The sequence below is a fragment of the Macrobrachium rosenbergii genome, unplaced genomic scaffold (assembly GCF_040412425.1).
Source record: "Macrobrachium rosenbergii isolate ZJJX-2024 unplaced genomic scaffold, ASM4041242v1 13905, whole genome shotgun sequence".
In the NCBI taxonomy this organism is placed as follows: Eukaryota; Metazoa; Arthropoda; class Malacostraca; order Decapoda; family Palaemonidae; genus Macrobrachium; species Macrobrachium rosenbergii.
The window spans coordinates 84,513-101,087 of NW_027100724.1; the positions used below are offsets into that span (position 1 = coordinate 84,513).

The following is a 16,575-nucleotide window of genomic DNA, read 5'->3' on the forward strand; positions in this document are numbered from 1 at the left end:
AAGAATCGACTTGCCAGAATGGTCCAACAATTCCGATTTCAAATAAGGTACGTGTGTTTTTTATATATATAATATAAGGTAGGGGGGGTACGGTAGGATTCTCTTGCTTAGGACAGTATCGTCGATAACTAGAGGTTAGGGGTACAATTTTGTCCTCTGTAACCCCTGTGGGAAGCGTGCAGAACGCAACATTACCGCTACCCAGAACATAATATGTGCTTTCCATGATTCTTTCAAAATGCAGATAACGCGCGAAGCACCGTTCCGCCACACCGAAACTGAAATCAGAAACGTGTAAAAAATGACCGCTAAAATTTTTTGATAAATATTAGTTTTCGTCTCGTCGCCATTTTTGTTGTGTATCCTTCTGCCAATTTTCTTGTCAGAATTTACCACCATTCAGTGGTAGGTTCTGACTAGAAAACTGGCCGAAGGTAGGTTGCCTAATAAACTGTAGCCACTCTCCATATATATATATATATATATATATATATATATATATATATATATATATATATATATATATATATATATATATATATATATATATATAAAAATGGAATCTCAAAATTATTACATAGCATATCTCCTGCATACAGAAAAGTATATGACAATCAGAAAAGCAAATTGCGATAACACTCTGGAAAAGTACAATGCTAACACATTTCATATGCAAAATAAGGCAACTTCATAAGAATATACACACACATATATATATATATATATATATATATATATATATATATATATATATATATATATATGTTATATATATATATATATATATATATATATATATATATATATATATATATATATATATATATAGATGCATAGGGGGCTTCTCAAGGTTCCCTTCTGTTCTCATGAAGGTGTCAGCTTCAAGACAGGTTGTAGATTGTCCAATCCTGAATTGCCCAACATTCGGAACCATTCGCAAATTTGTGGTACCCGTTTTGTCAAAAATGATCTTTAAAATGTTTGGATCAGCCCATGAGGACGAAGAGTTGATGGTGTTGGAGCCTCTTTTGATAAAAACAAAGGTAGCCTAATTACCTGTTTGTTGACTTTCCACGTTTGTTGTCGGTATTTTAATATGAATATTTTCTGCCTTTCTCTTTCAGCTACTGCTTAGCTCTTACCTTGGTAGGTGTTTCTTTCGAGTTTTCACTGGGTTTGTATATGCTGTATTTGTAAAAAAGAAAAATATTAATTCTTTAAAAGTTTAAACAAAAATTTCCTATGTTATATTAGTGACTTCTCATGTATTTATAGTCTGTATGATTTTCTAGCCTTGATGACGCATCATGAGTCGTGAAACGTCGGCAAAATTAATCCGTTACACGTGAGAGACATACATCACATACAAGCCTTTGTTTTTTCTCGTCTTTCTGTGTTGTTTGTAGGGTCTGTTTCTCCTACGATTCTTCCACATTTATATGTATACTAGCTGACCAACCCGGCGCTGTCCGGGATAACTGTGAATGACAATCAATAAACTCTCTTTCTCTCTCTTTCTTTCTCTCTCACTTTTCCCCTCTTTCTCCTTCCTAACACCCCATCTACCCTCTCTCCCTAACACCCCTCTACTCTCTCTCTCTCTCTCTCTCTCTCTCACTTTTTCCCTCTTTTTCCTCTCTAACACCCCATCTACCCTCTCTCCCTAACACCCCCTCTACTCTCTCTCTCTCTCTCTCTCTCTCTCTCTCTCTCTCTCTCTCTCTCTCTCTCTCTCTCTCTCTCTCCCTCTTTCTCCTAGAAATGACAATGAAGATAATGATACAGAAATAAGAGATGAAAATATTGAATACTTATCGGATACAGATATTACAGAAGCCGATATTGTGCTATTAATGAAATTAAAATGGATCAGCAGCAGGACCAGAGCGTACCTGCCATATTGTTAAAAAAGTGGTTCATTCAAAAAACAATATTATTAAGACAAAGTAGATACAGGCAAGATTTATGAAGCATAAATTAGCATATATTACTCCTACTTTCAAAAGTGGTTCAAGACTAGAGGCAAGTAATTATAGGCCTGTGAGTCTGACATCTCATATTATGAAAGTTTATGAAAGGGTAATGAAAAAATATGATGAAACATTTAATGAAAAATAGATTGTTCAATATAGGACAACATGGTTTTGTACCTGGAAAAAGTACACAAACCCAACTGTTGTCCACCATGAAAGCATATATAAAAATATGATAAATGAAAATATACAGATGTGGTTTACCTAGACTTTGCAAAAGCTTTTGACAAGGTAGATCATAATATATTAGCGAAAAAATTAGAAAACATAACATTGTTGACAAAGTAGGAAGATGGATAAAAGAATTTTTGCAAAACAGAAAACAGATAGTGATTGCAAACGATGAAAAAATCAGATGAAGCTACGGTAATTTTCAAGATACGGTGTTAGCTGCATTGCTGTTTGTGATTATGATTACAGACATAGACAGTAATTTAAGGACTCAGTAGTAAGAAGTTTCGCAGAAAACAAAATATTAATTCTTTTGAAAAGAACTTTAAACCTAAACAAAATTTAAATGGGCAGAGATTATGATATTTAACTCTGATAAATTTGAATCAATGAACTATGGTGATAAATAGAATCTATATGATTTGACCTAATAATGAAACAATCACAAACCTTGAGTTGACTTGGTGTGATGTTGAATAGGAGTATGTTATGCAATGATCAAATAATTCTATTGGCAAAATGCAAAGCCAAAATGGGAATTCAAAACCGTTACACATGTTTATGCCTTATAAAACGAGACAGTCCACTTGAATATTGCAATATAATATGGTACCCACACTACTAAAGCCTATTGTTTTACCTCGCTAGAATAGAAGAAGTTAAGGACCTTGACTGTGGGAAAGACTACAATTCTTAAATTTTTAGTCTTGAAAGAGAAGAGGTCTGTTTCTACAGGCATGGAAACAGATAGAAGGAATTACCGAAAACATCATGGACTAAAAATATTATTAATGGTGCCAAAACGATATCAGGAACACTAAGGAAAGCACACAGGACATTAATCCACCACGCACCAGCATCGATAATGCAGCGTCTATTCAATGCGCTACCAGCTCATCTGAGGAACATAACAGGAGTGAGCGTAGATGTGTTTAAGAATAAGCTCGACAAATATCTAAGATGCATCCCAGACCATCCAAGACTGGAAGATACAAAATTACGGAAGATCTTTCTCTGGTAGACATCAAAGGTGCCTCACACTGGGGACCCCGAACTGTAAGGTCTGTTAAGGGCCTAACACCCCACCTACTCTCAATCTCTTCTCTCTCTCACTTTTCCCTCTTTCTCCCTCTAACATCTTCTCTCTCTCTTCTCTCTCTCTCTCTCTCTCTCTCTCTCTCTCTCTCTCTCTCTCTCTCTCACACACACACTTTTCCCTCTTTCTCCTCTCTAACACCCCATCTACCCTCTCTCCCTAACAACCCCTCCTCCTCTCTCTCTCTCTCTCTCTCTCTCTCTCTCTCTCTCTCTCTCTCTCTCTCTCTCTCTCACTTTTTCCCTCTTTCTCCTCCCTAACACCCCATCTACTCTCTCTCTCTCTTTCTCCTCCCTAACATCCCATTTTCCCTCTCTCCCTAACACTCACTCTACTCTGTCTGTCTGTCCTGTCTGTCTGTCTGTCTGTCTGTCTCTCTTTTTCTTCCTCTTTCTCCTCCCTAATACCCCATCTACTCAGAATCAAAAACATAAAAAATCAAGGTAAAAATGAAGCAAATAAAGAAAGGAACAAAGATCATGTGATGAAGGAAAAAGTATGCCAACAACACATTACGAAATGTCTGAGGCATCAGCACCTAGATATAGTGCAAGGAACAAGCATTGTATCTATGAAGGGGATGGTGCAGATATGGAGATAAATGCAGGTATATGCACAAAATGAATAAATATGAAGATGGAAGATCAAATATAATGGAAAAGTTGGAAGAATTTCTGGAAATGAAAAGAACAACATATGACATGGGAAAATCCTTATTATTACCCGGATAATGGAGATAACACGCAAACCATCATAGTGATGAATGCACAGGGTTTGGTTGAAATTAAGCTCAAAAGAAAGATGGTTCAGCAGAAGAACTAACCCAAAAAGGAAAAAATAGAAATAATGAATATAAGTGAAACCTGGTATTCCCAAGAGACATATAGAGGGTTTCCAAACTTATAGATCAGATAGAAAAATAGAAATGAAGGGGGGTTCAATCAAGGAAAATCTGTGAGAAATAAGTAACACAGAATGTGAATTAATAGTGGTAGAATTTGAATCTGAAAAAAGTGAACATTGTAATATACAGACCCCTAATACTAAAGAGTTTGACATAATAATTGACAAATTTATATATGTAGAAATCACAAAGACTGGACTATACTCCTTTCTGGAGACTAACTTTCCTTTCGTAGAATGGAAAGAACGAATAGGAGACTGTGGTTGTATTTATGCATATAAAAAGAGAGTAATAGTAAGGCAGAAGATAAGAGCCAATTTGAAAAGCTATTAGATATGCTACTAGAACATAACATTCAGCGAATAAATCACCTGCCAATAAGAAAGGATAATATTCTAGACCTAGTATTTGTGAACAAGGTGAACTATGTTAAAGAAATAATAGTGTATAATACGAGTATTTCGGACCATAATGTCATAGAATTAACAGTTCGTTCCAAAGCACATGAAAACAGAGATAAGCAAGAGACTAAAAAATGGGAAGGATGTGGAAAATACAATTTCTATAGTAAGAATATAAATTGGTAAAAAATAAATGAAGAATTAAACAAAGAATGGGAAAACATATTTGTAAGTGATAATATACAGGTAAATACAGATATATTATATAAAATATTAGAGGAAATAGTGGAAAAATATATACCGAAGAAAAAAAGTTTATTAGTGCATACCAAGAGACAGAAGGATCTTGTTCCAGAAAATCAGAAAGTGGAAAAAGGACAAAAGAAAAGAATGCATGGAAAGTGATGGAACTAAAAAGTAAGATAGAAAATGCAGAACAAAAGATTATACAATCAAAAGAAAATGAAAAATGGGACCTAGAAGAAAAGACCCTACAAAATATCAAGCAAAACCCCAAAATTTTTTACTCATATGCAAAAAAGATAAATAAAATAAGAGTAGAAATAGGCCCTCTAAGAATTGAAGGGCGATTAACAAATGAAAAAAGGAAATATGTAACATATTAGCAGAAAGATATAAGAGTGAATTTACACCTAGAATTGATAATGACGATAATGATACAGAAATAAGAGATGAAAATAGTGAATATTTATCGGACATAGATATTACGGAAGCTGATATTGTGCAGGCTATTAATGAAATTAAAAATGGATCAGCAGCAGGACCAGATGGCATACCTGCCATATTGTTAAAGAAAGTGGTTCATTCAATCGCAAAGCCACTCGCAATATTATTGAGATAAAGTATAGATATTCAAGATTTATGATGAGCATAAATTAGCATATATTACCCCTACTTTCAAAAGTGGATCAAGATTAGAGGCACGTAATTATAGGCCTGTGAGTCTGACATCTCATATTATGAAAGTTTATGAAAGGGTAATGAAAAAAATATAATGAAACATTTAATGAAAAATAGATTGTTTAATATAGGACAACATGGTTTTGTACCTGGAAAAAGTACACAAACCCAGCTGGTAGTCCACCTTGAAAGCATACATAAAAATATGAAAAACGAAAACGATACAGATGTGGTTTACCTAGACTTTGCAAAAGCTTTTGACAAGGTAGACCAATGGTTCTCAATCTTTTTTGAGTGATAGCACCCCAACTAATGTAATCATTACCGTGGTACCCCTTCTTCGCCATCTTACCATATCGCATGAATTAACTTCTTATTTAATGAATAAAATTATTTTCCATACTTCAATATATATATATATATATATATATATATATATATATATATATATATATATATAATATATATATATATATATAATAATATATACACACACACATAATTAGAGTAGACACACTGATAATAATTATATGAAGACTTCTGCAAAACTTTTTTTTTTTTTGCAAATGTTCACTGAGATGATCTAGCCAAGACAAAACTCATGACAATCTTGCGGCACCCCTAGGCACTGTCTGTGGCACCACAAGGTGCCATGGCACCCAGTTTAGAATCACTGAGGTAGACCATAATATATTAGTGAAAAAAATTATAAAACATAACATTGTGGACAAAGTAGGAAGATGGATAAAAGAATTTTTGCAAAACAGAAAACAGATAGTGATTGCAAACGATGGGAAATCGGATGAACCTACAGTAATATCCAGTGCCACAAGGTACGGTGTTAGCTGCATTGCTGTTTGTGATTATGATTGCAGACATAGACAGTAATGTTAAGGACTTCCAGTATAAAGAAGTTTTGCCGATGACACAAGAATAAGTAGAGAAATTACTTGTGATGAAGATATGTAAATTATTACAAAGAAACCTAAACAAAATATATAAATGGGCAGAGGTAAATAGGATGGTATTTAACTCTGATAAATTTGAATCAATAGACTATGGTGATAAAGAAGGAATGCTATATGCATATAAAGGACCTAATAACGAGACAATCACAAATAAGGAAGCAGTTAAAGACCTTGGTGTGATGTTGAATAGGAATATGTTATGCAATGATCAAATAGCAATACTATTGGCAAAATGCAAAGCAAAATTGGGAATGTTGTTCCGGCACTTCAAAACAAGAAAAGCCAAACACATGAATTATGTCTTATAAAACGTACGTACGTAGTCCACTTGAATATTACAATATAATATGGTACCCACACTAACAAAAGGATATTGCACAAGTAGAGAGTGTACAAAGGTCATTTACAGCTAGAATAGAAGAAGTTATGGACCTTGACTACTGGAAAAGACTACAATTCTTAAAATTTATACAGTCTTGAAAGGAGAAGAGAACGCTACATGATACTCCAGGCATGGAAACAGATGGAAGGAATTACCGAAAACATCATGGAGCTAAAAATATCAGGAAGAGCAAGCAGAGGTAGATTAATAGTGCCCAAAACTATACCAGGAAAACTAATGAAAGCACACAGAACATTAATCCACCACGCACCAGCATTGATAATGCAGCATCTATTCAGTGCACTACCAGCTCATCTGAGGAACATAACAGGAGTGAGCGTAGATGTGTTTAAGAATAAGCTCGACAAATATCTGAGATGCATCCCAGACCATCTAAGATTGGAAGATGCAAAATATACCGGAAGATGCATTAGCAATTCTCTGGTAGACATCAGAGGTGCCTCACACTGAGGGACCTGGGGCATCCCGAACGAACTGTAAGGTCTGTAAGGTAAGGTAAGGTCTCTCTCTCTCTCTCTCTCTCTCTCTCTCTCTCTCTCTCTCTAAGTAATGTGTGGTACAGCATTGTAAACCCACAAAACCTGATAAGGAAATGCTGTGCATGCCACGTACCAACTCACCCTACATGCGCAGAAGTACAGCAAAAAAAAAAAAGACACAAAAGTATTTTGTTCAGTATGTCTAATATGGATAGACAATGTTATTACGTCAAGACTTAATGTACAAATAGTAGAGGATGAAGAAAAGGAGGAAGAGGAAGAAGAGGAAAACGAAATAGAAGGAAATAAGATTGAAGAGGTAGAAAACAATAATGAAAACAAAGAACAGGATAAGAGTATGGATGCAGAAAAACTCATAGACTCTACATATGAGGCAATACAACAACATACATACGAAGAAATAAACTATGACATGACAACCCAAAATAAAATCTCAAAGAGGTTATACCCAGATATACATACTCACGGGAAAGAGCAAGGAAAAAGAAAAGAAAAGAAGGACATATTCTGCACTCTTTTGAAAAGAGGGAATTGCAGATTCGGTGAAAGATGTCACTACAAACATCCCAACTATGAAATTTATGGCAAATGTGCATATCTAGACAGCTATGAGGTTGAATGCAGCGATCTACATCCAAAAATATGCAATACCTTAAGAGAAGGATATGGATGTAAGGTCAATAAAAGATGTAGATATATGCATCCAGTAGCCATGAAGAACGAAAATCAAAATCAAATACATAACAAAAATCAAAGAAAAAATGAAGCAAATAAAGAAAGGAATAAAGAATATGAGACGAAGGAAAACCGATGGAAACAGATAGAAGGAATCACCGAAAACATCATGGAGCTAAAAATATCAGAAAGAGCAAGCAGAGGTAGATTAATAGTTCCCACAACTATACCAGGAAAACTAAGGAAAGCACACAGGACATTAATCCACTATGCACCAGCATCGATAATGTAGCGATTATTCAATGCATTACCAGCTCATCTGAGCAACATATGAGGAGTGAGCATAGATGTGTTTAAGAATAAGCTCTACAAATATCTAAGCTGCATCCCAGACCATCCAAGATTGGAAGATGCAAAATATACCGGAAGATGCATTAGCAATTCTCTGGTAGACATCAGAGGTGCCTCACACTGAGGGACATCCTGGGGCAACCCCCACAAACTGTAAGGTCTGTAAGGTAAGGTCTCTCTCTCTCTCTCTCTCTCTCTCTCTCTCTCTCTCTCTCTCTCTCTCTTACAACCCTCCCTGTCTCTTTCCCTCCTTCTTCTTCTCGTAAACACTCTCTACTCTCTCACTTCCTGTCTGTATCACTTTCTCTCTCTCACTCACTCACTCACTCACTTCCTCTCCCTCTCACTCTCTCTCTCTCTCTCACACACTCTCTCCCTACCTCTTTCTTTCTCTCTCCAACCCTCCCTATCTCTTTCCCTATTTCTTCTCCCTAACACGCATTCTACTCTCTCTCACTTCTCTCCCTCTCCTTTCTCTGTCACCTACCCAACCCCACCCCTTCAGTGCCATTGGTTTTGGCCTCGCAGTATTCTTTTCCAGATAGTAAGTCATATGTATACCGAAATTAGGTATGATAAATTCGTAAAGTTGCTAAGTCTACGGGCATAACCAGCCTCGTTTCACGGGCAGAATCGGCCCAGTTTTAGGGAAGCCCTCTCCCAACCCCTTAGGTGACCTTTGTTGCTAGTGATGTCTTACCCCCATAGTGCTGATTTCTAGACAGTAAGTCATATGTATACCAAGCTTGGTTGAAAGTGCTCAGTGCAATGACCCAATTGACAGCATTTTGTTTGAGTTATCCCTTCTGAGTGAATAAGATAGAAATCATCAACATACAATCACGTGTGGAACAGAAATAAATTTCTGACTCACATCAGGATCGAACCTAGGTCTTTCAATTGAAAGGCAAGGGCGCTGCCCACTAGGCTATACAAGTCATAAAAGAAGTTGAAACCTGAGGGCAACTGCACCCAAGGAATTACCTGGGCAAGCTAATTGCTCGCATACCAGCATGTTTTCCCCGACTCCCCGACTCAGCAATGACCCAATTGACAGCATTTCATTTGAATTATCCCTTCTGAGTGAATAAGATAGAAATAATCAACACACAATCATGTGTGGAACAGAAATAAATTTCTGACACACATCAGGATCGCACCCAGGTCTTTAAATTGATTGTGTGTTGATTATTTCTATCTTATTCGCTCAGAAGGGATAATTCGAATGAAATGCTGTCAACTGGGTCATTGCTGAGCCGGGAAGTTGGGAAAACACACTGGTATGCAAGCAATTAGCTTGCCCAGGTAATTCTTTTGGGTGAAGTTGCCCTCAGGTTCCAACTTTTATGACTTGTTTATGACTTTTCAATGAAAGACCTGATTCATCCTGATGTAAATTGGAAATTTATTTCTGTTCCCGTGATTGTAAGATTATATTTTTAATTGAAAGACCTATATATATCCTATATATATATATATATATAAAATTATTTCTGTTATATATGATTATATATTATATATATATATATATATATATATATATATATATATATATATATATATATATATATATATATATATATATATATATATATATATATATATATATATATATATATATATATATATATATATAGCTGTGAAATATTTTCTGCTAAAACAGAATTCCACCAAATAGAAATGCCAAAATGTGGAAAATAAAGGCTATATTTCAGAGACCGAACTGTCTCTCTCCTCAGGCAAATAGTGAATGAGAAAAAGTTACAGAAAAGTGGTATTTATACCAGAAGATCTATAGGTCCGTTGTTAAGTCACTCCAGTTGACAATTTCCCTTTAATCGTCTTGATCGCTAGTTGCAGGAAGATTTTATTTACAATATCTGAATCCCAGGCTCCTCTTCAAAGATTCATTGCATTTCTTTGTTTAATCAAGGCTGATTCCACCATCTGGCTTTGGAACCGACAATTGCTGCTATAAATTATACGAGACCTATTCCAGCTTATTCTATGGTTATGGTTATTTATGCGGCTAAACATAGCTGAGCTAACTGAACGTTTATGCAGTATTAATCTCTGGGGGAGTGATTTGCCTGTGAAGTCGATGCAAGATTGGTCACAATCTCGGCACGGGATTTCGCAAACACCTGTGTCTTTCGGGACTGGTTTTTGTTGGACGTTAACTGGGGGTTTGGCTAAGGTATTTGGGTAGGTAAAAGCAAAAGGGTTAGAGTTCCAAGTGTCTGTGTCAACGTCTTAATCCTGTCCAGGTGTGGGATTTTTATTTTATTGTTGTGGGTCTCTCTGATCTTGTTATGGGGGGGACGGTAGAAAATAGTGTTTGCTTTGTGGATCGATTTCTCAGTTAAATGGTCAGGGTACTTTAAAGATGACAGCTGCTTACCGATTAGTTCAGTTTCCTTTTCCAGATGATCCGGGGAGCAAATCCATAAGGCTCTTAAGAATAAATTGCTGGCTATGCCAATTTTGATAGAGGCTATAAAAATGGATGTATGACAGAGAGAAAGTTGGTTTTCTGTATATGGTAAATTTGTATTCTGTCGTGTCTCTAATTATTAAAAATTCAAAAAAAGGAATTTTGTTGTCTGTTTCCCATTCAGCCTTAAATTTGATGCTAGGCATTAATGCATTTAATCTTTTAAAGAAATTCATGGAAATTGCCCCACTTATTATCCCAAAATGTTAAGATTATCATCTACATATCTCATCCACAGCATGTCTTTAGGTTTTATTGCGTTTATTATTACAGTTTCAAAATATTCCATGTATAGATTGGCTAAAATAGGACTTAAAGGGCTGCCCGTGCTGCACCCGAATTTTTTTTTTTTATGGAATGACTCCACGAATGAAAAGAAGTTATTTGATACTCATAATTCAACTAACTTTATTATTTTGTCTACGGCTAGTGGGAATGATCTGAATAGGGGGCTAATTTTTCCCTTAAAAACTGTAGAACGTCCTGTACTGGTACTTTTGTGAATAAGGAATCTACATCTAAACTTAGAGTTTTATGTTGTGAAGTGGTATATGTGCTTCTTTGAATTTGTGACAGAAATCTTCAGAATGTTTAATGTGATTGGGAGAAAATGTGCTTAAGAAAGGGGAAAGGAGGCTTGCTAACCACTTAGAAATTTTATAATTGAAAGCTCCATCACATGAGATGATAGGTCTGAATGGAAGATTATCTTTATGAGTTTTGGGAAGGCCATAAAAGCAAGGTAGTTTTGGGTTAATGATTAACATCCAACAAAAACCAGTCCCCAAAGACACAGAAGTTTACGAAATCCCTTACCTCGACTGTGATCAATTTTATATCAGTTTCACAGGCAAAATTACTCCCCCAAAACTATTACAGCATAAACGTTCAGTTAGGTACAGACAACAGAGCTCAGCTATTTTTAACCACATAAATAACCATAACCACAGAATAAGCTGGAATATATCTCGTATAAATTTATAGTAGCAATTGTCGGTTCCAAAGCCAGATGGTGGAATCAGCCTGGATTAAACAAAGAAATGCAATGAATCTCTCAAGAGGCGCCTGGGATACAGATATTATAGGTAAAATCTTCCTCCAACCAGCGATCAAGAAGATTAAAGAGAAATTGTCAACTGGAGTGACTTAACGGCGGACCTATGGATCTTCTGGTACAAACACCACTTTTTGCCTGAGGAGAGAGACAGTTCGGTCTCTGAAAAATAGCCTTTATTTTCCACATTTTGCCGTTTCTATGGGCTCGGGGATTATATATATATATATATATATATATATATATATATATATATATATATATATATATATATATATATATATATATATATATATATATAATTTCTGACTCACATAGGAATTTTCCAGAGTGTTATGGAAACAGTGGTTATGTTTCAAGACTGACGCTGAAAGAGTGTTTAGGATCCCAATAAAAAGTTTATATCAAAGCGCAACTTACCAACACAAGTTCCGTCGACTTTCTGGAACCCAGCGTTGCAGACGCATTCATAACTTCCGGGTGTACTCTTGCAGTAGGAGTTTGGACCACACGGATTGCTGTCACATCTATCTGGTAAAACGAAGAACATCATTTAAATACAAAACTGAGAGAGAGAGAGAGAGAGAGAGAGAGAGAGAGAGAGAGAGAGAGAGAGAGACTGTGATGATGATGGTGGTGTCCATGATGTTCATATGTAATACGCAGAAAAGTAAAAATGTTGAACTCCTCTGCTGTGTTCTAGTTTTCATATAATATCATACATCATTTTTTAACAGGCAGAACTCAAGCAGCAGGGTCACTATACAAAGTTGTTCCATAACATTTCATTAATATGAGAGTGGGATAAATGTGATGACTTATCAATGGAGTCTTCACAATAACATTTTGACATGAGGCTTTAGAGAAGCAGCGAGGGACCCCTGACAATAATGTTACCAGAATGAAATCTGAAAGAATTTTGATCGCTTGAGCACCAGCTACATCAAATAAATCATCAAGGTGGGAATGCATAAGGTGTTCAGTAACATTCTGCTCGCATTGCTCAAAGCCTTCTTCATAATGGCATTCTGAGCTGGCGGGCCAGGCGTCTGTCTATCCCTGTTGTGCACTCATCCTATTTCAATGTAGTTGCTGCCAAAAGCGAGGAAATGCAATTACTCATCTATGAAACGATCGTGAGAGTGGACGACTATGAGATTTCGTCTCTCTCTCTCTCTCTCTCTCTCTCTCTCTCTCTCTCTCTCTCTCTCTCTCTCTCTCTCTCTAGGATGCACGATTTCGCAACTTGTTGAGGAGACAATGATCACAGACACTCTCAGAAAAAAGGTGTAAAGAAGCCTGGAAGCAATCACTAAACTAATTGTCTTTAGATGGTTTTTATTTTAACAAAGAGGAGTGAACGAGACTATAAGATATACCATCTAGGATTTTTTTGCCTTGTATCTGATATCAACTTCCATGACTTTCATTCAGATTAATCTTGGATTTCATACAATATCAAATTGGTGAGCCCCATAAGAGAATCCAAAATAGATTTTACATCATAGGGAGGTCTAGAAAGTATGGCTTAGCAATGTTTATGCGACAATTTTTCAAGAAAAGAATATAAGATGTCTTTCATTTGACATCGGACTTTAGGACAGTTTCAAAGATTTCAAGTTTAGAATGGAAGTCGAGAAGACAGGCTCTTCATAAAAAGAACATGAAAAAGAAACGAAGCAAGAAACATGCTTCTAAAGAGTTCCTTGAATGCGTAAAAAAATCTTCCGATGGTGAATTTAGGGTAAATGGCGTTGTTCACTGGTCACAACTCCAAGCAACCTACTGCTTCTTAAATGAAGTTCTGAATGATAAAATACCCATTTATATTTAAAGGAATACTTAGGAACGAGGATGTATGTGAATCTGCAAAATGAGTAACTTGCTCAAGAAAACAAAATAACAACTTCGCGAACTACATGTCTACAGAGCACTTCTTCTTCGTCGTCGTCGTCTTCTTCTTCTTCTTACCTTCTACACAGCAGGAACAGAGGGACGACTTGCATTCCTTCGGGAAGAAGAAGCCGTTGCAGTCTTCTGCGTTCTTGCTTTGGATGCAGTAGCCACCGTTGGCAAGGCAGGCGTCAGTCGGTTTACAATCTGCAAAGTTAGAGGGGCAATGTCTGAATCCCTCTCTCCAGTCTGCACTAAAAGTAATTATTAAATTTTACAGTAAGGAACAGGCACAAAAGAGTTTTTTCCTGTTAAAGGAGTAAAGGCATTTGCATTCATGTTTCGCAGCTTCATAATGATGGTGATGAGATTTCTCTATTTACATCTCAATTACGAACATTTATCACTTTTTGACTATAGCATAGGCTACGTAACAATTTGAAGAATACTGATGTGTGCTATCAAGCAAATGCGAATTTACAAAGATGATTACATTAGACAAAAGAATCCACATATAAAACACCAAGAAAATTATTAAAGACTTGTCACGTTTCATGGAGGACAAACGCCAGCCTTATGAAGTGAGGATGATACAAACTTCTTTCATATCTTTTCTAAATTTCCACAGAGTATTGTTCATTTTTACTCACGCGCCCTTTTAATCTCTCCAGAGATGAAGAGATGTGACAGCTGACTAAATTCACAAGAAAATGAAAGGAACTCACCTTTTTTATTCCCAGGCACAGGCTCAGCTTCATTTACAGCTTTTACCCCAAAATGAACAGGTTTTTTCTCGAAATGGTGGAGTCCAGCATTCTGTACGACAGAACGAAAATCGACAGGTTAAAGTATGAAATGATAACGAAATTCTGAATAAAATTCAGCATTCGTATAATTTGAAGTCATTTATAGCAGCATTTACTAACTTGTTTATGAGAAGAATCATCAGCTTGTGAGAAACCCTTATCTCAAATTTACAAAGAAGACACCTTGTCCCGAAAAGGGGAATGATTTCGATGCGTGAAACATTTCATAATAATAAAACACTGCTGTATGAAGGCCTCAGACTCAAACATTAAAACCCGTTAGTTGAAAGAACTTCAATCCAGCCTGATAAAGTTAATCACGATATTACCTCGAGTACGGAGACGTGGCATTGCACTAAGGCAAGGAGGAAGCCGGGCAGAACCAACGTTGTCTTCATGATCACGTCAGGCAGAGAAAGAGAGAGAGAGACACACTGAGGCAAATTCACACTAGGGTGGTCCTCTGAGTTCTGAGTGGCGATTCCAATTGTTCTCACCTTTTATTGGTGCTCGCAGACTTGGCCAGGTGGCACTCACTGGCATGTGCTGCTCACAGACAACACCTGCGCTCGATTCCGTTAACGGCAGGCCACCGAAAAGGAAGATTTGCATTTGATTTCTCTAAACTTTTTGATCAAGAAAATAGGAAATAAGTTCGAAGATGGAATTCTAACATAGAAATTCTTCTCTTAATCATGATGAGAGGAACACGACCTCAAAAACATGTTCACGAGACACTGTGAATGAGACAAAATATAAAACTATTCACAAATAAGTCTATTGACAAAGTCGTCAAGTTAACATATTCTTCTCAATTCATGAGGTTTAATAAGACTTTAAATGCCACTTACTGTTCAAATCAAACCTTTTCTCTCCACCAGGATTCCACTTGAATTGCATGCTATTTGAACAATAATAATAATAATAATAATAATAATAATAATAATAATAATAATAATAATAATAATAATAATAATAATAATAGGTCTTATTTAAAAGGATGGCTGTATTATGCGAATTTATCTTATATAGTGTCTTTTCTATCTTCCTTTGCTCTTACCTCAAATTTTTTTCCTACTCTTCTCTGTAGCGTCAAAGGCAATTCATGATTACTTCATTCAACGTATTTTTTCTGCTCTGTCAGATAGAGATTCTGTTATTGAATGCCTGTGACGGTACCATCAAAATAGAACCTGAATCCAGACGAATAAAATTTCTGATTTTGTGTATTTTAGGACACAAACTCTAAAATCAGAACAGTAATAATAATAATAATAATTTCTGATTGGATATTTTAATAAAAGACTAATAATAATTAATAATAATAATACAAGATGAATATTGACATACATGATAATTATCGCTGAGAATTGAATACCATTTTCATAAGTTCCAGATAGTTGACACTATATAAGATAAATATATATATAATACAGCCTCATATTTTTAATAAGACCTGTTTAAAGAGGGTCTACTCCCTTCATATAATAATATAATAATAATAATAATAATAATATATAATAAAAGGACCTGTTTAAAGAGGGTCTGTTATATATGAATAATAATAATAATTTTTATTTGTTAATAATAATAAAAGTTCATTTGTTAAATGCAAATATATAATAATAATGGGAATTCAGGTAACAATTATCATATTTGATAATTGATCTACCTGAATTATTATTCTATTTATCTTTGCATTTAACAAATGAACTTTTATTACTTGCTGAACAAATAAAAAATTATTATACGAAGGACACCTCTCTTAAACAGGTCCTTTTTATTATTATTATTATATATTATATATATATATATATATTATTATTATTATTATATATATATATATATATATATATATATATATATATATATCTTTATAAACAGGTCTTATTTTAATAAGACCTG

General features: G+C 35.3%; 1 protein-coding gene across 1 annotated transcript in view; it reads right to left on the bottom strand.

Moving 5' to 3' along the window:
• LOC136837981 (adhesion G protein-coupled receptor E2-like) overlaps window positions 1-15,147 on the bottom strand; it is a 28,704-nt gene extending 13,557 nt beyond the window's left edge. Inside the window, exons 1-4 of the mRNA XM_067102847.1 lie at window positions 15,000-15,147; window positions 14,590-14,680; window positions 13,943-14,071; window positions 12,392-12,502 (exon numbers count right to left, since the gene is read on the bottom strand). Of these exons, the coding sequence (XP_066958948.1) occupies window positions 12,392-12,502; window positions 13,943-14,071; window positions 14,590-14,680; window positions 15,000-15,068 (400 nt within the window). The 5' untranslated portion in view covers window positions 15,069-15,147. The remainder of the gene's footprint in view (window positions 1-12,391; window positions 12,503-13,942; window positions 14,072-14,589; window positions 14,681-14,999) is intronic.
• Between the last annotated feature and the right edge of the window lie 1,428 nt (window positions 15,148-16,575).